The sequence below is a fragment of the Heloderma suspectum genome, chromosome 3, assembly GCF_057233095.1.
Source record: "Heloderma suspectum isolate Gila_16-S chromosome 3, 16-S_ref, whole genome shotgun sequence".
In the NCBI taxonomy this organism is placed as follows: Eukaryota; Metazoa; Chordata; class Lepidosauria; order Squamata; family Helodermatidae; genus Heloderma; species Heloderma suspectum.
This window is the reverse complement of record NC_139460.1, coordinates 90,945,913-90,971,701: the sequence shown is the minus strand read 5'-3', so window position 1 is coordinate 90,971,701 and position 25,789 is coordinate 90,945,913. Positions and strand designations below refer to the sequence as shown.

Genomic DNA, 25,789 nt, shown 5'->3' with positions numbered 1-25,789 from the left:
TTCATTTGCATAGATTCCCACGTCTCTGTTTCAACAGACAGACAAATCTGGGACGTCAGTCCATCATTCTATTGACAGCAGCCATCCAGCTCCAAGGTAGTGGTGAAGCTAGAACCACAGGTTACCCTACCATATGTAATTTATTTATTTCCAATAGCCAAAGCTCTCTGGGCAGTTCACAAAAATTAAAACCACAGAGTGCATACTGCCTAAATAACATTGTTAAGGGTGGGGCCCTTACCTGCTGCAGTTTGGCGCTCGAGTGGACGTGGAAACCCTTAACGCAACATGTTAAACTGTTTTTTGCTAACTGAATTTTATTGTCACAAACAGTGTTTCCCACATGACAGTCACATCTAGATATAAAACAACACAGCCAGGTTTAAAAATGAGATCATTTTATTGCTTCAAGTGTAATTAAAGTAGTAAATACTTAAAACATTCAAGTATAAAGTGAGTAACCATGAAACTACTAGCTTCATGACTATATTTGGCAGAAAAGTGTTTCAGTGAAAGGAAGGAAGGGGTAAGGAGGAGATGAGGATGGGATTCTTTTACAAGCTTCATTCCCAATTTAATTTTTGGTTGCTAGATTTGGTTTTTCAGCTGATATCAAGCAGTCTCACAAAACAATTTGATAATACACAAGCATGCTTGCAATAACCCTATGACAGTAAGACCAATTGGTTCTTCCTAGAACACAGCATAAAACATTAACAGAAAAACATCTCTCTAATTATTCATGTTCCATAAATAAGAAGAACTGACTGCAGGGACTACTGTGCCAATGAACCTGAAGTTTCAAACTCTTTTGCCTAATGTAAAATCATGAACATTTCCATCCCTTTCCAACCCATGGCAAACAATTCCTTATGAGTGATGTGGTAGAAATAACATGCACTACTTTGCCAATATAATTTAATTTTAGAATTCAGCTTGTTAGGTCTTTTGGAATACAGCCTTCTATCTGGATTTCAGCTGGCCAGCCATTATATCGATTCTTACTCTTGTCAGAATGGTTGATCTGTTTAAAAGACACATACAAAGAGCAATTCAGTTAATAGTTTCAAAATAATCTAATGGTGAAAATGAATTTGTGATTTGCCACACACACATACGAGTGTGGCTTAGAATCCAGAGATGTAAAGGACACCAAAACACATGATGGAATCACTGCCAGTTATTAAGAAAAGCAAACACTAAAGCACTTCAGTTCTTGTTCATTCTATTGTTTTACAATGGTGCTGTTGCACTAATATCCCGCTTGTGGGTCTCTATGTGTGCGTGCGTGCGAGTGAGTGAGTGAGTGAGTGAGAGAGAGAGAGAGAGAGAGAGAGAGAGAGAGAACACGAACAGATTCTGGCTGAACATCAGGAAAAACTTCCTGACTATTAGAGCAATACGACAATGGAACCAATTGCCTAGGGAGGTGGTGGGCTCTCCTATGCTGGAGGCATTCAAGATGAAGCTGGACAGCCACTTGTCAGGAATGCTTTTACTTGGATTCCTGCACTGAGCGGGGGTTGGACTCGATGGTCTTATAGGCCCCTTCCAACCCTACTATACTATGACTCTATGATTCTTTGAACACAGAATATTGGGCTAGATGGACCCTTAGTCTGATCTAGCATGGCTCTTACGTTGTCTGCCCTTTCTAAAGGGCTAAGAGTGTACTGCAAATAGGGATACGAAAGGATTTGCCAATCTGAGTCTAATGCTCAGACACTGCTTTAGCACTACTCACTTGAATGTTTGGTTACGATTATTCAGGCCAAAACTAAATGTAATATACATGTGGCTGCCTTCAGACATGGAAACTCCTTTTCTAATCCCACCCAGAGATATCCGTCTGGGTTGCTGGGAAAAGGAGGAAGCTAAAGCCTCCTCCTCCCCCTGCAGCGATGCCGGTTGCGGTCACTAGGGGTGAGGGTGAACAATGAGCCTTTAGCCTCCTTCTTCCTCAGCAACACCCAAAGTAGCCCCCCCACCTTAGCAGTATGTGTGTGTTGTATGTGTATATTTGTGAGTGTGCCAATATATATCAGAGTGTGCATCCTTGATATATACTAATAGCAAACTCACAAATAAGGTAATGGGTTGGACTCAGTGGTTGTAGAGGCCCCTTCCAACCCTACTATTCTATGATTTTATTCACTTGGGAGACTCCCTAGTACACACAAATATATAGGTTTGTCAACTGTATTTATTGAAATTGGGTGTTTTATATACCAAAATAGTAATATAAAAGAAGAAAGTATAAAACACAGTCCAATGGGAACTGAGCATGCTCAGTGGTCTCCATGAGCAACGGAATGTTGAGTGTCAGCTGCAAAAGAAAAATGTAGAACTGGACGGGAAGTGAGCCGGAGAACAGTGAATTGGCCCAGTAACTTCTAGCACTTGGAACGGGAGCACTCCCGTTTGGGGGTGGGGGATATACTGCAATGTATTCTTGCAGGGCCTATATATTTAATATAAAAACCTGCTTCATAGAGACCAGGATCGAAAGTTGGTGTTCCATGCACATCCAGAGTTGTTGCTGCTTCCCCCCATCCCACCCAAGAAGATTAGGGGGCCTCTAGATGCCATGAGACAAGACGGTCTGCCAGTGGGAAAAAGAACTCATACTGGACAGCCCCTTGAGCGTGTGAAGCATTTTGTGCACATGGTGGTCTCTATGGATCCAGATCAGGATTATTATCAAGGACATATAGGATGAAAAGAGTGAAGCAACCAAAGTGAGTTTAAAAGGGGGACCAAATTCTTTTCTCTCCGAGGATGCTTTTACAAAAGGAAACCTGGAATGTAACTGCTTGTTGAAGCAAAGGACTCATTTCATAAAATAAAAGGGAACAGCAGCAGTGGATGCTTCTGGACAGAGGGCTCCAAGCACCACCAGACATTGTGCAGCTGTTCTTCCTTAGGGCGCAATCCTATGGGTACTTGTAAGCCTGCAAACTCAGAGGCTTACAAGTATCCTATGCAGAGAGGGAGATGCTTTGCATCTCCCGCATTGCATTTTAGGTAAAAGGGTAATTTTGCCCATCTAGCAGAGGCTTCAGGAGTGGGCGGGAAGGAGACTGGGGTGGCCATAGGAAAGATCATAGGAATGCCATCCTGGTCTCCTCCCCTCCCCTGGGAACGCCCCCTTCTCCCTGTCTGCCAGCATGGTTCTCTCCGCCCCAGTACAAGATGGATAGGGAGGGGTGGGAAGCATGGTTTCCTGGCTCACAGCCCTGTTTACAAGCTTAGAGCTGAGAAACCAAGAAAATCCTATGTCCCTCGACACTGTCTAGGGGACATAGGATTGCTCCTTTAATTGGCATTTTTGTGGAAAGAAAAACACAGAAAACGCCAGAGCATTATAAACAGAAGACAGCATCTTCTCCCTGCTCTGCTCCTGTAACATTCTCTGAATGAGGCAGGGCAATTGCACAATAAAAGCCTCATCTGGAAGCACCCACTGACTTTAACAGTTTTTAAAAGCATATTTAAATGCGACTTTTAATATTTATATGTGAACCGCTTAGAGATTTTATTATGTTAAGCTGTATATAAGTATTACTAATAAATAAATAATAAACAAACAGTTAATGTTTTGGTAGCTTGTGCCACATCTTGTTCTATTGCATTTCCACAGGAAGTAAGATATATTAATCAGCAGAAAGAAAGAAAGAAAGAAAGAAAGAAAGAAAGAAAGAAAGAAAGAGGTACATTTTACTTTTCATGGTAAAATAAGCTGTCTGCAGTTCTGTTTTGAAGTATTTGGGAGGAAATTATGCTGAAACATAGATGGACAGCTCCACTTTTCAGGCAAAGTATTATAAAAGTGGAAGATAACATACTGTAAGAAAATGGCTGGATGTCTGTTTAGCTGAATTAATATAATGGCAATTTAATTACATTAGGCATTAGCGCAAGAACAAAATTGCTATTTGCTCCAATGATCGGGTTCCCCCTGATCAGCGCTATACTGCCACGTTGCTACTGCCATTATACAGCCAGGCTGTCACAGAGAGAAGAGAACACATGCACTTAATGAGAGCTTCAGGGGAAAGCTGCATTCTTGTGGTGCGGGCACTGTGATGCTAACTGACTGTGTAGGCTTACACTAATAATCCCATTAACCACTGCAGACTCTTTGAAGGCCTTTTGTGAATACAGAAATGCACAAACTGGGATCTGCTTTCAGTCACTACTTGGGAAGGGTCAAGTAACAAGATGCAAAGTTAATTTTATGTAAGCAATTAAACATACACACTATGCACACGTACACGTACACACACACACACACACACATATATGGGGCAGGGCACATGGGAATTTAACCCTTTCCCCCTTGCCACAGTTTCAATCCCCCCCACCCCCCACCCTGAGAGGGAAATTCCTGTTGGCGCCAATATGAGCTTCCCTCCTTGGGAGGGAAAAATAGTCTAATAATAGACTAATAGAGTTTTGAAGGGGGGCAAATTTTCATCAGAACCATGATGGGGAAGTAGGGTCGATCCTTACACTGCTATGGCAGCTATTTAATTTTTTCAAAGTGTACATGTTAATTGTTCATTTGCATTTAATGTCACATACATTTGGCCAAGTAAGTCGCCTTTTTTTTTTTTTTTTTCTGGCTCTGCTCCTGTCTTTAATTGCAGCCCCAAACACAGAAATTTAGCAGAGAAGCTTTTCTTCCATAGAAATTATGGGAAAAGTTTCACATGCTAATAGTTTGTGTGTGAGGATGCAACTAAAAAGGCAGGAGCAGGATGAATAAAATTGGGGACAACCATGCTTGGAAATTACTGACCTAACTTCAGTCACACACAGCAAACAGTCATGGGACTGCATTCTAATTTGGGCTTCTTAATTTAAGGAAGTCTTACCTTTTCCTTTTCTATGTTTTCTGGCAGCTTAAAACCTTTTGCAGCTATAAACACCCAGCTTGACCGAAATCTCAAGTTCCTTATTTCTTTACTTCCTAGTTCCGCTATTGCCTTTTTCCCGTCCTCCTTTAACCTGTGAGACACACACATGGGAATAATACAATATTGTTTCCTTCCTAAAATGCTCTCTCAGCATATGTAAATAAAAACATTAGATGAGGAGTTCTACTATGCTTGTTACCTATAACGTGTATAATGTAGAAGTACAGCAGAGCACATGCATACCAAAGATCATTACAGGTTTTATTTACACTGTTAATGTCTCTCTTGGAATACATAACAAGCTGTAGGCAATCCCTTATCTTAGGAATCTAGGATGCAGTATCCAACATCCATTGTCAAAGGAAACTTCTGCCTCAACAAATAGATAAACAGAGGCCAAATACTCTTCTAATTCCTTGATTTCAAATTGTGCAGATGGGCAAAACTATTGACAGCACAACAAAAAATATACAAGTTAAAAAATAGCTTGGAATATTAAATCTATTCACATAAACCGGGTAGCATCAGTGATTCCATTGCCAGTGAAAAGTAGTACAGTTGACAATGGTAGAAGTCCCAAGTGATATTTAGCAGGATCATTCAGAAATGTAAAGCCCTACATATCTGTTTGAAGAAATGGCTTTGAATAAGCAGCCTATGCTTAGAACATCACACAAAATGTGACACATGAACGAGCTACAAATGCCCTCAAAAGGTCCATGTCCGTGGGAAATCTCAGTGGCAGCTTCCAGGTGGAGAGGTCCTAGTGCTAACAATCAAAAGGCATCGTACAGCTATTCCGTCTTTTCTTCTTTATCTTGTAAGAAAGAAAAAAAATGGCAGAAGTGGTGGGAAAACACAGGACCCTCCATAAAGTTCTGTGAATGAGGCAATGTGATCACACAATAAAAACCTTGTCTGGAAACACTCAGTGTATTTGGTAAAACTGGTGGCTAAACCTGATCAGACCTTTACAGCTTTTGTTACTTTATTTCCTTTATTTCTAAAAGTTTGTAAGGCTGAACCACTGGTTATATTAAGAATAGGGGCACGAATGTGTTTGTTTACCTCTTGCTTCCATCATCATGGGTCACCATAAGGAGCAGCGATCTCTGGGGGGCCTTTCTGACAAAATCAGCCATTGCTCCAGAGTATTCTGTTAGTGGAGGGGAAAAATCTCTTTTTAATTTTATTGTTGTTGCCTTTTTTTGTCCCCTCGTGTGATTTTTACAGTTCAGCTTTACTCTTCTATATAAAACAAAGCAAGGATGTTTCTTGCTCTTTTCTGATACTGGGCAGATCCAAGAGATCTGGGAGCAGGGTTTCACTCACAGAAAAGAACACTCTCACCTTCCACAAGTGGAAAGAGGGAAGGTGATTCCCACTTTCCTTCGCATCCCCCAAACCTTGTTCCAGATGGTATAGGGACCATCTAGAATAGCATGGGAGCTGGTGTAGGGGGAAATTAGCAAAAATCACCTCCCACCCTTTCTAACCTAAGGTCTCTCTTCCACTGAAGTAAAAGGAACAATACACAGAAAGTGCTTGGGAGTGGGAGCCTTCAGGGAGGCGTTAGTCGAATAAGCATGCCCATGATCCAAACCACACTGTTGTTTCCTATGGAATGACCTATTGGGATAAATTAGTCCTTCCTCTTCTCTTTTGGTTATTTCCCTTTTGATGTAATTGCAATACAGTGTTATTATTTATTTAATTAATTTCTATACCACCCAATAACTGAAGCTCTGTGGGTGGCTCACAACAATTAAAACATAAAATACAAGATGATAAAATACAATATAAAATTATAAAAATTTAAAACTACTGTATAAAAATAAAATATCCAAATAGAACCTAGCCACAGTGCATAGACTTAAAATACAGTAACAGGTTTAAAACAGAAAGTAACAGAAAAGTTGTGTGTGTGTGTGTGTGTGTGTATCTCCTCTATTTTTAATTTTTTATTCTAATTTATATTTTATATAAGCTCTATCATATTAGACGTTTATTCGTATTTAGCCTACACAGAAGAGCCATGTACCAACCTGTTTTTCTGTTTGTTGACTGTTATTGGAAAATTTAAAATAAATGGTTAAGAAAAAGGTAAAAACCAAACCACACTCTTGACAAGAGGAATTCTAACACTGGTGATATTTTACTGGTGTCATAATTATTATTTGATTTATGAAACTTGACAGCAGACATTCCCGCATTCTGATACTAAACATGGTCTTGCCTCTTACCTCCTCCCCACAGGTCAAAATATTTTGTAGCAATGACTTTTCCAGTGTTATCTAAAAGAAAATAATTGATTCTTTACAAATGGGAAAATGCAGTAGATGGAAAACATATTTTTCTGTTACTTTCGATAAGCTGAAAATTTAATATTTAGTTTAAATGTTTAAATCCTGAGGGTTGTGGTAGAGCAGCACATGCCATGTGTGCAGTTCTGGACATTAGTGTGTGCAGGCCTTTACAAAAGCTATGAAGCCCAATGACAAAAAAGATCATTAAGGGGGCAATCCAATGCAAATTTAGACAGGAAAAGAAAAAGAGGCCTACAACTCCCAGCATTCCCCAGCCAGTTATGTTGGCTGGGGCATGCTGGGAGTTGTAGACCTTTTTTTGTCTAAACTTGCATTGGATTACGCCTTCAATTCCTAAAAAAAATGTTACAGTATTATTAAGTGTTACATCATAAAAAGTAACATGGCTTAAAATGAAAGATAACCTTAGAACACACAAACCTACATGTTAAAATCTATACTTAATTTTTTAGAACTGAATCTATGGCCCTTTATTAAACATATTCTATAGAAAAATGGCTTTTAATTCAAAGGAAAGAGCCCTAGACAAAAACAAACAAACTGTTGATTGTTGAGGTCAAACATTATACATGTGACCTAAGCAGTCAGGTGTTATTGTAGCAAATTATTACTTTTTATTAGGGCTATCGCCTAATTAAAGAAATCTTTAACTCTATGGTTTAGAGTGCCCACAACATGCTCTCAAAATTCCAAATGTGCCCACTGACCTAAAAGGCTTTGGGGTCCTGCAATATGTTTTAATGGGAAAAGTGATTTAACTCACTGATCCACCGACTTAGCCATGTGAAACAGGCCTTCTGATGTAGAAGAGAATCTGTGAATCTCAGCCTTAGAAAACTACTCTATACCTTGTCACAGTTAGTGTCCAAAGACAATTGTAGCTTCTTTCTTTATATTTTAATCAAACTCTAGGGCTCTGGACAGGTAAAATCTCCCATCAATGTCAAATAACTAAATTTAACAGAAACTGATAATAAAACAAACTAACATACAATGTTAATATCATTTCTGATGCAATTTTAAGTAGTTTATTCCCTAAGGAATTACCCATACAACCATCACCACTTTCAGAATAGGACAGCCCCCACATTCTTCGTTCCAAATGGTTTCATGACTAGCTTAAGTATGTTCACCATTTGTATTTCATTAGAAGACCTTAGATTTTTCTTGAAATATTTAGGGGGCATGATTAGGCAAAAAAAAACCTCCTATAAGTCACACAGTCATTCTGGCTGGGGAATGCTGGCAGTTGTAGGACTTTTAATTTCTGTACCCTTAATTTCTTTTCACTTTTACTCCTTACCTAAAAAACTCCAGATCTCACCACATGAGGGCATTCAGATTAAGGAGTCATGAAAAATGATATGCAAAGCAAGTAGACCAGTCATAAATCCCAAGGTTTGAAAGTGATGATTAAAACAGTTTCAAGTAAAATCCATTCCCAATGTGCAGGTGTTTGTACATTATTTAATATTTATTTATCCTTATATAATCTATATCTTGCTTCCAAATTCTAAGGGTGGTTCACAAAAGTAATGCAACTACTAGTAAATAATTACCGTTTAAATCACTATAAGGCAAGTATTCATTCAGTACATTAAATAAGACAACCTATTAAAAATATTGTAAAATCAGGAAATCTGCCCCAACACCCTCCAAATACGTTGCAAAGAAGCAGTTTTTTAAAACGTCATCACTTATGTAGCATTTTAGAGTCCTCAAACTAGTGCTTTCTAGACAAGAGCTCAATAATCCCTAAGGCAATCATGGCAGGTAGGTTAGGGGGCTGCCTTCGTGAGCGATTTACTGTGAGGTTAGAGCAGTCTGAGTTCGTTTGTGACAGATGACATTGTCATCAATCTGCCGCCAACCAGCCACTTCCTTCTTGAAAAGCCGCATTTCCTGAAACTCCTTGTAGTCCAACTTCTTTCCCCTCAAAAGTGGCTCCCTGGCAGCTTTGCCAGTGTGCCATGTCCCCCCCCGCCCGCATTAAATCCTGGGTGTGCTTCTGTGACCTGGCAGTGATGTGGTCAAGGGGCTGGGACGCCCCATTCCCTTGTTTCCCCAATGGAAGTAGTTTTTCCCATATCCCCCCACCTTCTGTGCATGTTTACCCATAAGTAAGAAATAAATCTCGCTCCCTTGCAGTGGATCTTCAACATATTCCAATTCTGGATGGGACTCTCTGTAAAGAATTCCTCTTCTGTGTGTGTTTACTCAGAAGTAAGAAATAAATCTCGCTCCCTTGCAGTGACTCTTTAACAGATTTCAGTGCATACAGAGCCACCGGGATAAATTGTAAATTGCTAAAACATTAAAGCCTTTAAAGGTTTAAAAGACTAACTTTAGTAACTCGCCCTAAAGCGCTCTGTGAATCGCTATCTCATGCTGCGCTTTTTGGATGTTCTGTAGTTTCTCTGTTGTCGCATTGCAAGCAGGGAGAAGGAGAAAAGGGGGTAGAAAGGGGGGTTGGAAGCAATAACTCCCTGGAAGAGTGCTGAAATGGGGCAAAACTGAGAGGCTGGGCTGCTTTCATGGGAGGCCTTTAGATGCTGCACTCCAGAATCGAGGATTTTGGCTTCTCAAGGCAAAAGTGTGTACACTGAGGAAAAGGGCGGGGGGGATAATATAGTAGCAGAAGGGAGCCTTCAGAATTGTGAATTAGTTGCTCTCCATTCATCACAATGTAGCAGCAGGGGGAGCCTGGACTGGCGAGGGGGGGGGGACAAGCCTCTCCCATTGGTTGAGCAGCCCCTGCCAGTCTGATGACATTCAGTTCTGCTCCCCCTACCCCACCCAGAAGTATTTTCCTTTCAAGTGCTGTGTGACCCCTGAAAACCGGATTTTAACGGTACTGTACACTCGGCTTTTCTTGCTTTGTGTGTCCCTGACAAACCAAAGCCGATACCAGGAAAATCCGGGTAATCCCCCAATGCGTTTCTCATTCCGTTCCCGTGAAGATCCCGCCTAGGGTAAAACTCCCTTGCATGTCAAAAGCAGGGGCAAGAGTTCAACTGGGCATGTCTTGCTTCAAAGCTCTGTCTCGTAGCCACTATGCTGCTCTAGCTTAATATTTCAGACAGGACACAGACACCGCTAGCAGAATGGATTCCCTCTCCCCTCTGCAGCTCCTTGTTCTGGAGGGATGGTAGACTCTCTGGAGCACATGGGGGCGCGCAGAGAGTGATGAGAAGTGGGGGAAGTCCTGCTGGATGAGCAGAAGTCTGCACACATAATGTTGTCTGTAGCCCACAGGATTATGCCTTTTTACTCACAGTCCACAATGGCAATATTGATTCCTCTTCCAACATTTTTTTTCTCTTCACTTATGAGTCTGAAATTGAAATATAAAGCATCAGTCTGGAAGTATGTCAGACAGGACTTTTCCATGAAGTTACTTCCTGCGGTCCTTAATTTGAAAGCGCTACAAGTTGAAAGCTCTAGAACCACATGAAATCTTTATAAGACACCAAACATGTTTTTCTAGACAAACATGGATTAAAAAGTCCTGATTTCGTACCGGGGGGGGGGGGGGAATGTATCTATACAACAACAGTCCACACAGACCAACAAAATATTCAAACGATTAAAGGGGAAGGAATGGTCAAGCCTTGCACACACAACCCTCCCTGCTTCTTAACCACGGCTAAGCAATCAAGAGCAATCCAAGGGATAGCACATTTCCTTCCCTTCTTCCCTTCTTTCTGAAGATTCCTCATGTGCTTTGCCACAGTTATGGATTATATCCGCACCAGTGCTAACTGCTTTTAGGACTAGCCAGAGTTCCCTCTTCACCAGGCAGGAAATCAGGGTTTGAAGGACACATTGAGACAAGGCAAAACTTGTTTTAAGTGGATGAGAAAGTTATGCCATCTCAAGCTGGCTTTCTGCAAGTAAAACAGTAACAGATTCCATTTTTGCTGCATACAATGGAGTTGGCCATTAAAGCAACTAGCATTAAAGCAACTAATTGTGTAAACAAGTTTTAATCTAAATTTATTCTCATGACACTCTGCACTGTTCAAAGGAAACTGTATTGTGTGGCGATTCCGAAAACTGCATGCATATGAAGCTGCCTTATACAGAGTCAAACTGTTGGTCCATCGAGGCCAGTATTGTCTATTCTAATTCTCCAAAGACCCAGGCTGATGTCTTTCCCAGTCCTGCAACCCAAGGTAGTTTTAACTACAGATGTCAGGAAATAACTGAAAATTGAACCTGGGAACTTATGGACGCAAAGCATGTACTCTATTCACCTCTCTGGCATCTCCCTAGGTTCTGTAAGACCACCCTGGCTTCTCACAGAGTAAAACCTTTATCAATTCCTATAAGAAGAACCAACTAGTTTACATGCTTAGGTCTGACATGTTCAGTTATCTTGAATGGCAAAGGCAACCTTACACATGGTTTGGTACTTACAGTTCATCTTCAAAACAGATTTTTGCAAGCTTCTCACTGCCCCCACCACTGAGTATGCGAAAAGCATAGCTTCCAGGCAGACATGGAGACCAGTGGTCACATTTCAGCCTTTTTGGGGGTGGGACTACAATGAAAAATAGAGAGGAAGTCTTGGAACACTGGGTGACCATCATTAATAGTTGAAAATTCGGAGTTACACATGACCGTTTAACGCATTACATCGAGATATGATCAAATGGCTTCATTATTATGGGTCTTTTAAAAAGCCTCAGCAGATAATCTTAAAGAGTTGACAGCTGATTACCAATCACAAGATGAGAGCAAAGAGGATCTCAGAACTGGTCCCTATGGTCTTACTAGTCTATAATATTTCCATTAAGACTTCTGCACATTTTCTCCCAAGGATTTTACATAAAAATGCAATCACCCATTCGCTTTCATCCTTTTTTCTTGGGCGATCAGTTTATCCCTCCCTTCCACTATCCATTCTTCTCTTACTACTAACTCCACCTTCACAAGCAAGAGGTGTGTAGTATGGATAAATACTGGGATCTGCTACTGATGGGCCTCCTTAACCATATTAACCTGTCTTTTTTCTTGCCCCACATTGAGAATATTAGGGACAAACTACACATGATGCTAACCCCCACATGTCACAGTCCTGATCAAACACCCCACATCTGCTATTTTTAGCTTGTTCCTTAGAATTCCAGGATATTGTAACACTGGGAACAGCATTAAGAGGTGACAGAAGGGAGACCAGGAGAATATGGTATGATCCCTCCATACCTACTGTTTATAGTAAAAACAACAACCCTATTTACGGTACTTGCTGGAAGGGTGGTTTTAACCTTTTCCGTGCCTGCCACAGTCTTGACAAAAATCACCCCATATTCCCAAAGCTACTATTAGCCCCAGGAGGGAAGCTTTTCACTGGTACTTTCAATTTAAAAACCGTTAGACCATGACCTCAATCCAACACACAGATAAGCACACTGAAGTCCATTGAAATTAATTGTTTTGGACTTGCTTAATTCTTTGGATTGTGGCTTTTGTGTTGGAAGCTGTAATTGCCAAGTAAAGCAGATTTTTCTTCTTTAAAACAAAGGGTTCACTACTTAACAAGTCATTTTAACTAGTAATGATGGCAAAGAAATAGCAGAGCCAAATCATTATTACTTTAAACCTGTGAGAGCCGCCAACTGATGTCTCCTGGCTTCATCTCCCAATAACACTTTGCTATTGTGTAACATCACAGTTTTGTTGTCGTCCACAAGATACAACTAGTGAAGTGGAGCAGTGATGGGAGAACACAGCACTAGGTCAGGGCATACATTTGCTTTAACTAAACATTACCAGGAGATGTAGGTTGGCAGTGGCCACACGTTTCAGGTAACAAAAGAGGTAGAGTGTTCTTGGAGGAAGAAAAAACTACTTTACTAAACAATCAGGCCATTCATACTTCAGGTAGCACAAGAGAAGGCAGACACCATTTGACAAAAATGCAAGTTAAATGGCAATGTATTTTAAAATATGTGCAGTAGAATGTGGTCACATACCCATAATTTTTGGCTTTTCTGCAAGGTTCTGAAAATTGTCAAAAGTTGATATCAGTGAGTCTTCAGGTATCATATATGCCAATAGGGACCCCATGTACCAGGCACAGGCAGATGCCAAGATAAACCCTCCTAATCTTATAAAATCTAGAAAAAGCAGATGAGAAAATCAATATAGGGCTCGACTCTACAGTTGTGTCTAGAGGAAGAAGCGGAAAACATTTAGCTCAGTGTTCTATAAAATATATTAACATTTATGTAACTTAGCAGATGGCAATTGCTGCATTAATCCCCAAAAAGAGATACAAAATAGATGAAAACATTATTTTACAGATGCAACTTAGGTTGGTGTAGCAGTATGCAGCTTTTGAGCAGTTCAATCATAATGCTAGTTCATTAAAAGGGAGAAGAACACATGCCACTACGGATTGTAAGGACAATCTTTCTAAGCAGCTCAATGTGCCAAGGTCAGGAGTGGAAAATGGTGTGACCAGCATACGTTCCCCCTTCGATGCAAGTAGACCTATTAGCTGAATAGACCTACTGTAGCAATACAAAGTTACAAAACAATTCAGGTTCGGCTTACTAGTGATAATAAATATGTATAGCAAAATCTAATGATAAAAGTTTTTTATCTATGTAGTTTAAACATGCACATAAAAACAGTAAGAGAGAACACAATGGTGTTGTGCTGTAAAAATCTAACCATAGCAAAGATAACCAATGCCTAATAAGTCAAAAGTGTTTCGACATAAACGTCTTCTTCAGTGGTCTAGTATAAAGGACATGGTCCAGTGTATAAAAGGTATGCCTAAAAATAAACAAATGTATGTATACAAACACATTGTATATTACACATTCCCCACAATTGTCAACATAGGACACTGCAGTATTTGGACCTGTGAACATAAAAGCAATAGTGTTTTTTTTTTTTTAATTAAGATTGAAAACTGCTATTTAGGGATGTATTAAAATGCACCCAAAAACCCTTTTATTAAAAATTTTAAAACTCACCAATGTATAAGTATTGCCAAACTTTTCTTGGTATATGTACTAGCCAAGGCATGTACCTTTTATGATAATTAATAAACTGCAAAGGGGCCAAAGGCTCCACTATAAGCAACTATTTTTGAGAGTGGCAAGGAAGTGCAGTGGTCCTGGAAGCAAATATATACATGTCAAGTCAAAGGTTCAATAAAATACAGAGTTACACATGTATAAAACCAGATCCCCGCATATAAGTGGTTAACCTATAAGATAATAGAATAGCTCTGGATGCTGCCCAAACAAGGGCCTTCAAGCTATCCACTCAGCCTGAAGACACTTGGAGCTCTCAGTTAAATTCTTAAAACTACAAAGGCACAGGTGTGGGGGATGGAGCCTGACAGAGTAGTAATTAATTCCTTAAAGGGCACCCATCCCAAACTAACTGATGTCAGTAGATTAATTAAAAACATCATCAGTTTAACATCAAGCACATAACGGCCAAACATAATTTTTTTTTTTTTACAAAGTATTGTTGTTAGTAGTCCATCTTATTGCATGACCTGCCAGTCCATCTCTTCATTCAAGCCAGCTGGAGATTTGGTCTTTAAAAGTGAAAATCCAGAACAGTTCACACTTTAGAAGTCTGAGAGCATTTCTACACCAGCCTAAAATCCCACAACTTTACCGGGGCTTTCCACTTCCATTTTAAATGCAGGATCATGAAGGGATTCTTTTACATGAATTCCCCCGCTTTCCTCCTTATCTGCCTGTTCTATATATTTCATTATAAAGCCACTAGATGGCACTGTGGTCTAGCTCCACTTATTATGTGATTGCCTCTTTTCATGAAGGAACTCAATGCACTTTAATGTGATAGCTCATTATCTCCCATCTTTTACAAGATGGGATAAAGGTCATTTCATGCAGGAGACGCCCTGGCGGTTGAGGACATCATGTAAAGGACCCGCAGATAAAAAGCCTATGTGGAAAAACCCTGTGATGCAGCTGTAGTCCTTGAGCTTCGACTTTCTCCATACAACAAAACTTCAAGTCATTGAGGCTATGTTCACATTGCAGGAAGTGGTGAACAAGGGGACATTACATCCTTAAACAGTTTTTTGTTCATTAATCTTGGTCTTGATGGCTCTTGTCATTCCTACATGTATCTGCAGGACCTGCAGGAGAAGCTGCCACCATTGGGAAGAGGCGTGCCTGCTGCTGCTGCTGCCTCCGCTGCCGGCGCTGCTGCTGCCACCACCAACACCAGGCCTTCCCTGTGGACTTCTGCCTGGCAGACTGCCAGTCCCTGCAGGACCAGGCCCCCAGGTACCGAGCCAGCTGTGCTGCTTCCACCTTCCTGGAGGGGCTACATAAGCTGGCTGGCTGAGGTGGCCTGAGAGAGCCAGGGCTTGCAGGAGAAGCTGCCACCACTGGGAAGAGGTGTGCCTCCTGCTGCAACCACCAGGCCTTCCCTGTGGACTCCTGCCTGGCATTATTTTTAAGGGGATTTTTAATTGTTTTTTTAATTGTTTTTTTTAATTTCTGGGGGATTTTGTTGTGTTTTATGGCCTGCCTGATAGGCGGGAGCGAGGGGCCATGTGTCTACCTGATGAAGGCAGTGGGGGGACTGTTGGGGGCCAGGACATACCGAGGCTGGGCGGCAGGTGCTGGTGGAGCACTAGGGGCAGGCCATGCTAGGTAAAGGGAACAAGGGAGAGATGTGTAGTATCTGTCCCCTGCTCCGGGCCTGTCCAGAGCCAAAGGATGGCTGTGGGAGGCGTGACCCCATCTTCTGGCCTTTGTTTGCTGCTCTGCAATGCCAGGTCTGTTACCCAGAAAACCTCCCTCATCCATGACATGATCCTGGATGAGGGTGCAGACCTGGCACGTATTACGGAGACCTGGCTGGCCGAGGCTGCTGCTCCAACCCTTGCAGCCATGTGTCCAGCCGGATTTTTGTATGCACAGCAGCCGAGGGCTGGGGATCAGGGAGGGGGAGTGGCTGTTATCTACCGAGAGTCCTTGGTCTTCACCAGACCCCCTCTCCGGGAGACCAAGGTTGCTGAGTGCATGTACTGGAGGTTGGGCTGAAGGGCAGTCTGGGGATTCTGCTCGTGTACCGTCCACCCCGCTGCACGACTGACTCCCTGGCTGAGGTGCTTGAGGTGGTCTCTGATGTGCGTGTACAGTCCCCTAACTTATTGGTGTTGGGGGACTTCAACGTACATTCAGAGGCCATCCTCACAGGAGCACCTCGGGACTTCATGAAGACCATGGCTTCCTGGGAGCTGCACCATATTCTAACTGGGCCCACGCATGTAGCCGGTCATGCACTAGACCTTGTGTTTGTTTCTGGAGTAGTGGGGAGTGATCTGGAAGTTGGGGGTATATCCACCACCCCCTTGTCATGGTCAGATCACTATCTGGTGACGTTGGACTTCTCGGTTCCACAACCCCTCCGCAGGGGTGGAGGACCCATTCAAATGGTCCGCCCCAGGCATCTTATGGATCCAAAAGGATTCCTGAACACGCTTGGGAATTCTCTGGGGCACGCCAACGGCCACTCGGTCGAAACCCAGGTGGGTGGCTGGAATGCCACAATCACTGGGGCATGAGATCAGGTGGTTCCGAAACGCCCTCTCCCCCTGAACAGGGCTCAGACTGCACCATGGTTCAATCCGCGGTTACGAGCTCTGAAACAGGAGGTGAGACGGCTAGAGTGCCGGTGGCAGATGTCTCGCTCCAAAGACGATCAGACATGGGCTAGAGCTGTATCTTCAGCCTATCACGTGGCGGTGAAGGCAGCAAAAAAGGAATATTATGCTGCCTCCATCGCGTCTGCAGAGTGCTGCCCCAGGAGGCTGTTCCAAGTGGTCCGGAGCCTGGTCGGTCCTGTGGCTCCGGAACCACTGGAGCATTCTAAGGCCTCCTGTGAGGTCTTGGCAAGACACTTTGCAGATAAAATTGATCAGATAAGGAGTGTTACTCTGCACGCTGTGGATACACTTAGTGAGCAGGAGGTGGCCTGTGGCAAACTGGTTTTGTGGGATCGGTTCCAGCTTCTTCCTCCTGATGAAGTGGACAAGGTGCTTTCATCTGTAAGGCCAACCACCTGCTTACTTGATCCTTGCCCATCTTGGCTCATTATGGGCTGCAGAGAGAGACTGGGTGAGGGGATCAGGGCGGTGGTGAATGCCTCCCTTGAGGAGGGAATGATGCCATCAGCCCTCAAGGAGGCAGTGATAAGACCGCTCTTAAAGAAGCCCTCCTTGGATCCTCAAGTTCTGAACAGTCTCAAATCTGCCATTTTGGGGCAAGGTGATTGAGCGGGTGGCGGCGATGGAGTTGAAGGCACACTTGGAAGAAACTGATTATCTAGACCCATTTCAGTCGGGCTTCAGGCCTGGGCATGGGACAGAAACGGCCTTGGTCGCCTTGGTGGATGATATGAGGAGGGCTCTGGATAGGGGTGAATGCTCCTTCCTTGTTCTCCTCGACCTCTCAGCGGCTTTTGATACCGTTGACCACGGTATCCTCCTGGACCGCCTGGAGGGGTTGGGCAGTGGAGACACTGTATTGCGGTGGTTCCGGTACTTCCTCTCCAGCAGGTACCAGAGGGTAGCACTGGGAGAGGAGGTTTCAGACCTGCGGCCACTCACTTGTGGGGTGCCACAGGGTTCCATCCTCTCCCCGATGCTATTTAACATCTATGTGAAGCCGCTGGGGGCTATCATCAGGAGGTTTGGGGTGCGGTGTCATCAGTATGCGGATGACACGCAACTCTACCTCTCATTCAAATCTTCACCAAGGTTGGCCGTAGAATCCCTGTCCAAATGTCTGGAGAAGGTGAGTGGCTGGATGGGGAGGAATAAGCTGAAGCTGAACCCTGACAAGACCGAGATACTTTTGGTGGGAGACAAGAGGAGGCTGGGGGATGTTGACCTGGTGTTGAATGGGGTACAGCTACCCTTGAAAGACCAGGTCCGCAGCCTGGGGGTCATTTTGGACTCCCAGGTGTCCATGGAGGCTCAGGTGTCAGCTGTGAGCCGGACAGCGCTGTATCACCTCCATCTGATATGGCGGCTGCGCCCCTTCCTTCCCAACCATCTGCTCCCATCGGTAGTACATGCCCTGCTCTCCTTTCGTTTAGACTACTGTAATGCGCTGTACGTGGGGTTACCCTTGAAGATGGTTCGGAAGCTGCAGCTGGTACAGAACACGGTGGCTCACCTGATTAAAGGCAGCTGCCGGCAAGATCACATCACTCCAGTGCTGAAGGAGTTGCACTGGTTACCAGTTGTTTTCCAGGCCAAATTCAAGGTGTTGGTTTTGACCTTTAAAACCCTATATGGTTCCGGCCCAGCCTATCTTAAGGAGCGCCTCCAGCAACACCAGACTTAACAAGATCAGCCTCGGATGGCCTTCTCTCTGTCCCATCAGCCAGGACAGCTAGACTGGTGGGGACGAGGGAGAGGGCCTTTTCTGTGGTGGCCCCCACTCTGTGGAACTCCCTCCCTAGGGAACTCTGCCATGCCCCCTCTTTAATGAGCTTCCGTCGTGCATTAATAACGTGGCTGTTCAGGCAGGCATTTGGGGTGGGTTAGGGTATTTTAGAAAATGTTTTTACTGTAGAATTTTATTGTTTTAAACTGTTTTATTGTATGCTGTGCATCGCCCAGAGTGGCTGGGTGACCAGCCAGATGGGTGATTAATAAATTTAATAATAATAAATAAAAAATCTTTTTAATGGCATATATCACACCTCTAGTGTTGCAATTAAAGAAACCTCAATATGGATATTGTACATTGTCTATAGGGTTAACAAAGCTTCTACTTCTATAACGGTTGACCCAAACACTACAATGACCACAGGGAAAATTCCTTTTTACTTCTTCCCCTAAAAGTGTTCTATCAATCTGGGCTTGGGTCTGCAGGTCCTATATCCCTGAGGTTCTGTTTTCATTTATATGACATCTAGGTATATCTTTTAAGAGGTGCCAATATCTTCTAATGATACCACGAATCTTACTAGTGTACCCATCATAAGTTAAAGGGGCCACCATTCTATCCTATTTTTTTTTTTTGCTGACTCCTACGTTGTAAAAGCTCCTCCCTACTGTTGTTCAGGGCCCTATACATGGCCCCCCTCAGCCCCTCATTGGCTAACATTTCATTGGGTAGCCTCTCCTACTTAACTGAGTGGTAAGTATTTTTGCCTGTTTATGGAAATCTTGTCTACTGCTGCAATTTCTTTGCTGTCTCAACACCTGTGAGCAAGACAAATTCCATTTCATGTGGACAGGACGATAGCTGCCATACTTCAGAAAAGAGTTTGCATCTGTGTTTTTTGATACAGATCAGAAGTGAGTGACCCATTCTCAGCTATAACTATAACATCAAGAAAATTTAGCCTTGACTTATTTTAATTAATTTCAAACTTAACGGTTTCATGTTTAGTGTTTATGTATTGGAGAAACTCCTGGAGAGTCTTCTCAATCCCTTTCCGTAATATAAAGATATCATCAAGACACCTCTTATAGAGGACAATATACTGTTTATAGCCATTCTCTTCTTGCAAAAATGTGGGTCTACTCAAACCAATCCATATGGGTATTGCCCAGTTCTGGGTCAAATCTGCAACCCAGAAATGAAATCTGAAATCTACCAGTAAAATTGGTCCTGGAACTGGAAAAAAATTTTTTAAGGGCAAATTCTGCTCATGAACATATAAAAATACCTTAGGAAGAGCTGAAACATCTTCTCTTTTATTCAAGGTTGATTCAGTTATCTCTATAGCCATCCACTGTGGAATATTTGTATATAATGAAACCATATCCAGATACTAACCAGGTGTCTTGTAAATCCTCAGAAACAGTGTCAAAGAGGTTAAGAAAATGGGTAGTGCCCTTTATATATGACTCAATTTGGTGAACAAAGACTTTAAGAAAAGAATCCACATGGGTCCTAGTATAGATCCACATCCAGATATAAGAGATCCCCATGGTATAGGAGATATCTATGATGTGGTTTCTGCTTTTTTCAATTATAAATATTGCTTTTATATTCACCGGTCCAAATTCTTCAGTGTCCTATGATGGTAACGTGGGGAAAGTGTAATATAGATCACAATCTACTGGTGATACAGGAGACAATCTTTTGCTGAAAAAATTCTATAGACTTTTTTTCTTTATCCCCTGAAGAAGGCCTAAAATAAGAAAAAAGGGCAAAATGCATTGGGCTTCTTATAATAAATTCTATCTTGCATCCTGAGAATCTGTTTCTCTTCTTTGTGATCTACTTTGGATGCTCACCTCCCTCTGTTTTCTTGAATATGTAATATACAGTGTGTTTGTATACATATGTTTGTTTACTTTTAGGCATACATTTTATACACTAGACCGTGTCCTTTATACTAGAGCACTGTGGAAGATTTTTATGTCAAAACACATTTGGTTTATTAGGTATTGGCTATCTTTGGTATGGTTAGGCTTTTACAGCACAGCAACATTGTATTCTCATTGTTTTGATGTATATTTTTAAACTACATAGATTAAAAAAACCTTTATTATTAGATTTTGCTATACTTATTTATTATAACCAGTAAGTTCAACCCAGTTGTTTCATTGCTATATTGCTTAGGGTTGGGCAATATTTCCTGTTTTTGTTTGGTCTGCTTTATAGTACAAAGTTACAACAAGTCCTAACCAGGATTTAGGTATGTCTGTTTTTCTTGTATCATTCGGGTCTCACTGAACCCTCACATGGCATAGATCAGCTCTCTGTGTTTGGGGTTAGCAAAAACAATGACTGAAATCAACACACACACGCACATATATAAATCCTGTCAGAACTGTAGATGCAGGGAGTATGGAGAGTTAGAGACTCCCAGCTGCGGCCTATATCAAAATATTATGGAGAGTAATGTATTTATTGTTGATGTATTTATAATCAGGGTTTTTTTTTTGTCATGCTTTGTTGTGAACCACTCAGTGTAATGTATCAAGAAAAGCAATATACAAAGTGACTATGATTAAACTGACTATATTAATCCTAGTCTACCTTCTACACCCCTATCCAGCGATCGTCTCACTCATGTGAATAGAACTATACATGAAGAAAAAAAAGTGATCCACTGTTTTGGAAAAAGAAAACTAGTGAGGACAGTCAAAGAAGATCTGCAGATTCTTTTCTGGACTAATCAAGTGTGGTACACACTGGAGTGGGCCAATGGCAATAAAACTGCAGAAAGCCCATATCCACCTTCTACACCCCTGTCCAGCAATAGCATGACATGTGATAAGATAATGTGATAATATAAAGGGTGTATGTGCATCTCAGATTCCCGTGCATGGTACTAGCTGTACGTGCTGTTGTTTTCCCAGATTAAGAGAACAATCCTATGCATGGTTAGACAGAAAAACATCCTAAAACTCCTTGCTTGGGGCATGCTGGGAATTGTAGGGCTTTCTTTTGTCTCAACATGCATAGGATTGCCCCCTAAGTAGGGCATTAATTGAGAAATTTGAAGGCATTATTCAGTGACTGGAGGAACTGGTGTTGTGCCCTCTTAGAACAAGTCACATTCATTTCTAGCCTTTCTTCTGCCCTTTTGGATGATTAAGGGCGCAATCCTATACATGTTTAGACAGAAAAAAGTCCTACAACTCCCAGCATCCCCAAGCCAACCATGCTAGCTGGGGAATGCTGGGAGTTGTAGGACTTTTTTTCTGTCTAAACATGCATAGGATTGTGCCCTAAAGCTATTATTCTCCTTAGAGACAAGGGCCTAGGTAGCTCCATTGCACCTGTACAATATCCTAGATGGATGTAAATATTTAGCTGTCTTTGATCCACTTGTTTTCACAAGAAATAAAGGGGGAAATTGTTTGTTTCTTAACAATCCAATCTGAAGTGTTTTGCAGGAGTCTCTCGCCAAGGGAATGCCAAATTCACTTCCATGCAGTCTTTTCTAATTCACCTTTTAAAATGAGAAGTGGCTTCAAAGGGAGCAAGACAACAGTGAGAATCTGCATTTCTCTTGATAATTTTCCATAAGTTGTCAATCAGGTTTTCAGAAAACCTGGGTGGCAGGTTATGAATTCTAGAGCTCTAGAGGTAAGACAATCTTCCTGGAGAATATAGGATGACAGATAAGCTACACTACATGGATTATTGGTAGAGTGGTGACAGAATAGCTTGAAATGCTTTTAAGTGTGCAGAGAGAATACTACATCAGATACCCCTCCCATCTTCCCCAAATCAACAGTTATCATTTTACCTTAAAATATAAGAGAGAAAACTTTTCACCCAGTGAACCACCAACACTTCCCCACTACATTCAGAGAGATGTATGGTGGTGTCCTCCCTTGCTCACCAAAACTGGTCCCAAGGAGGCTGGCATTAATCCCTAATGACACCCATATGATTTTATAACTACACCTAAAAGGCCAGAAAATCCCTCACACTCCCTTTTGGTGGCAGCTGCCAGGCCTGAGGGTGGGGCAAGGCAGGAAACAGCCAAACCCTTGACGGCAAACACAGAGTCTATCTCCGTCCCTAAGAAAGCAAGGGCAGTTGCTAGAGGAGGTGAGAGTCTAGAATGAGACCAAAGGCAGAACTTGAGGATAAGAAAAACGTAGGATGGCTAGATAGCATCACCGATGCAATGAATATGAACTTGAGCACACTCTGGGAGAGAGCAGAGGACAGGAAGGCCTGGTGTGCTATGGTCCATGGGGTCACGAAGAGTCGGACACGACTTAACGACTGAACAACAACAACAAAGGAGAAAAATACAGAGAGCTAGACAAAAACAGGCATCTTTGAGGAAGTACAAGGAAGTCACTTAGGGTCCAATCCTATGCATGCTTAGATAGAAGATAAGTCTTACAACTCCCAACATTTCCCAGCCAACATTTCCCCATGCTACCTGGGGAATGCTGGGAGTTGAGAGACTTTTTTCTGTCTAAGCATGCATAGGATTGCGCCTTTGGAATTATTAGGATCTCCTTAATATCAAGTGGCAAGCCACTCACCATTTCTGAAAAACTTTTTTGTCCTCTCCTTTCCCTAAAGAACTCAGGGGGGTGTATATTGTATATCTCCCGCTCCACCTCCATTTTATCCTCAAAACAACCCTGTGAGGCAGTTAGGCTAAAAGAGTATGGCTGGCTCAAGGTAACCAAGACAAGCAGGGATTTAAAACCCAGGTCTTCCCTGTCCTAATTCAAACACTTCTATTTTCTACCCTGGCTCTCAAAAATAATCATAATAATTCCACAGACTTAAAGGGGGGAGTTTCTATTGTTGCCCTTTCAAAAATAGTAACAAAAGCCCAGTACAAATGATCAAATTTGGCAAAAATGTACAAGGTGACAATGGTGAATTGAGTCTGCAGCTCCTTTTAATCACCGATTAGCAGTTCTTAACTTCTGCACGGGGGCCTATGTATCCATGCAGTTCATTCCCCAGGCGCATGGGCTCCCAGTAAACGATCTCTACCCTGCAAAAACGGAAGGTACAGATCACACCCTCTGAACCTGTGCTAAAGCTATGATCAGGTCTCGGAGGTTAGGACCGGCAGGTGCAATGCTAATTTCACCCAGCCCCATGCAAATGTATTTATCTTGTTTGCACAAGGCAGAAAAATCTGCGCTGTTAGTATCTGACGTTCTGAACCAACAGGACACACTTAAGTGATCACTAGTTCTTTCCTTGAGGTCGAAGGTACAAATGACAGTTCAACCTCCCCCCCCCCCCCCCCCCGGTTTGGGAAGGCGTACTATAATAAAAGTTTGACAGCCTCTGTTTTAGCCTGAGGGACATCATGTAGCTGAAATGGAGGCTATGAGGGAATATACTAGGAATATAAGAAGAGCCCTGCTGGATCAGACCAAGGGCCTATCTAGTTCTGCATTCTGTTCACAGTGGCCAACAAACTGCATATGGGAAGCCCACAGCAGGACACGACTGCAGAAGCCCGCTCCCGTTCATGTTCTGCAGCAACTGGTGTACAGAGGCACGCTGCCTCCGATACTGGAGGCAATGTATAGCCGTCAGGACTAGTTAAAAACCAACGCTCCCACACACCTACCCGCTTCCCGACAAGCAACTCCCTTGTAACAGCCTCTTTCACACAGAAAAGATCCCTCTGCCCCCCAGGGCCAGGGCTTCATTCCTAAACCGAAGGATGCCAAGGTTTCCTACCTCAAATCCCGCCCTCCTCGGTCCCGGGCGAGCTGCGATTGCTGTAAACCGAAGGGAAAGCACTCTGCAAACGCCCAGAGACACGCGCCATTTTACCCGCGCTCCCAAATAAGTCCCGGTTCACGCGAGTCGCTGGGACAAGCGGAGCCCCGTCCTCCGGGGAAAGTGAAACAGCTACGCCAGTCCGGGATCCTGCCTCAAAGACACGGAAAGGCCAGGAGGGGGGAGGCGACGGGGGCTAGAGACACTTGGCGCCAGGACTACTCACTGTTGCAGCCCGCTCGCATGATCACGCTCGGTGCGTCCTGCTAGCGGCAGCCCTCGCCCCTTCCCCGCTTCTCTGAGGGCAACGGCGGGCAAGGAAACCGGCTGGCTCGGACTTCGGCGCCCCGCTCCTCGTGCCGGTAGGGTCGCGTTCTAGCTGGGAGGAGGAAACGCGAACTTGCTCGTCGTCGTTTCTCTTCCTTTTGCGGCACCTGCCTGCGGCCTTGTCACGCCCCACGTTTCCACGGGGTCAGGGCAGGTCCGCCGAGGCTTCCCTCCGCCAGGGGGCAAAGGGGAAGGCGGCTTCTCGTGGGGACAGCAGTCGCCTGAAAGTCGCGCGGCCCGCCGGAGGGGCGGTTGGGGAGGAGCGGGCCGGGGCGGCGAGGGCTGTTCTTGAACGCTTCCTGGTGAGCAAGGGGACGCCGGGGATAGAAAGCGAAGCCACCCGCTGCCGTACGCGGGGAAACGCGTTGGAAACGTAAGCCCTCAGCCGCCGTGCGGAGAAATCCGAGGCGTGCCTACTCGAGAGGAAGCCCCGCTGCGTGCAAGGGGGCTCGCTCCCAGGTAAGCGTGCTTCAGAGGCGCAGCCTTAGAGAAGCTTCTGTCGTTCCTGGCGCTGGGCCACCGCAGGCTTTCCCAACAGCCGCAGGCGCCCATGAGAGGTGTCGGACTACAACTCCCATTATCCCCCCAGGCAGCTTGACGGGAGTTGTAGTGCGACACCTCTGGAGGGCGCCGGTTTGGGAAAGGCTGGGCTGAGGGCTCCTCGGCACTTCCTCCTGCCCTGCAGAAAGCGCCTCCCTCTTCGCTCTCACACCGCAACGCTGTGCGCCGTGTAGACTCGGGGGAAAGTGCAGAAAAGAGCAGCGGAAATGATCAAGGGGCTGAAGCAGCTCCCCTGTGAGGAAAGCTTATAACCGCTGGGATTGTTTAGCTTAGAAAAAAGGCAAGTAAGGGTAGATATGCTCAGAGGTGTACACTTACCCATGGTACTGTGGAGGAAGTGGGCAGGGAGACACCTTTCGCCCTCTTTCATAATGCTAGAACTTGGGGTCATCCCATGAAGCTGATGGTGAGAGGTTCAGGACAGATAAAAGGAACACACAACATA

General features: G+C 43.5%; 1 protein-coding gene across 2 annotated transcripts; it reads right to left on the bottom strand.

The window, feature by feature from the left end:
* Window positions 1–305: 305 nt before the first annotated feature.
* FAM3B (FAM3 metabolism regulating signaling molecule B) lies at window positions 306–24,924 on the bottom strand. 2 transcript variants are annotated; one of them, XM_084843782.1, is made up of 8 exons: window positions 24,415–24,924; window positions 13,225–13,368; window positions 11,666–11,789; window positions 10,522–10,580; window positions 7,163–7,213; window positions 5,988–6,075; window positions 4,878–5,010; window positions 306–1,024 (listed from the first exon to the last, which is right to left on the bottom strand). In XM_084843782.1, the coding sequence occupies exons 2-8, from the start codon at window positions 13,316–13,318 to the stop codon at window positions 932–934; spliced, it is 642 nt and encodes a 213-aa protein (XP_084699908.1). In that variant the 5' UTR covers window positions 13,319–13,368; window positions 24,415–24,924; the 3' UTR covers window positions 306–931. The 2 variants fall into 2 exon arrangements, with proteins under 2 accessions (XP_084699908.1, XP_084699907.1); XM_084843781.1 differs by having other exon boundaries at window positions 24,683–24,924.
* Between the last annotated feature and the right edge of the window lie 865 nt (window positions 24,925–25,789).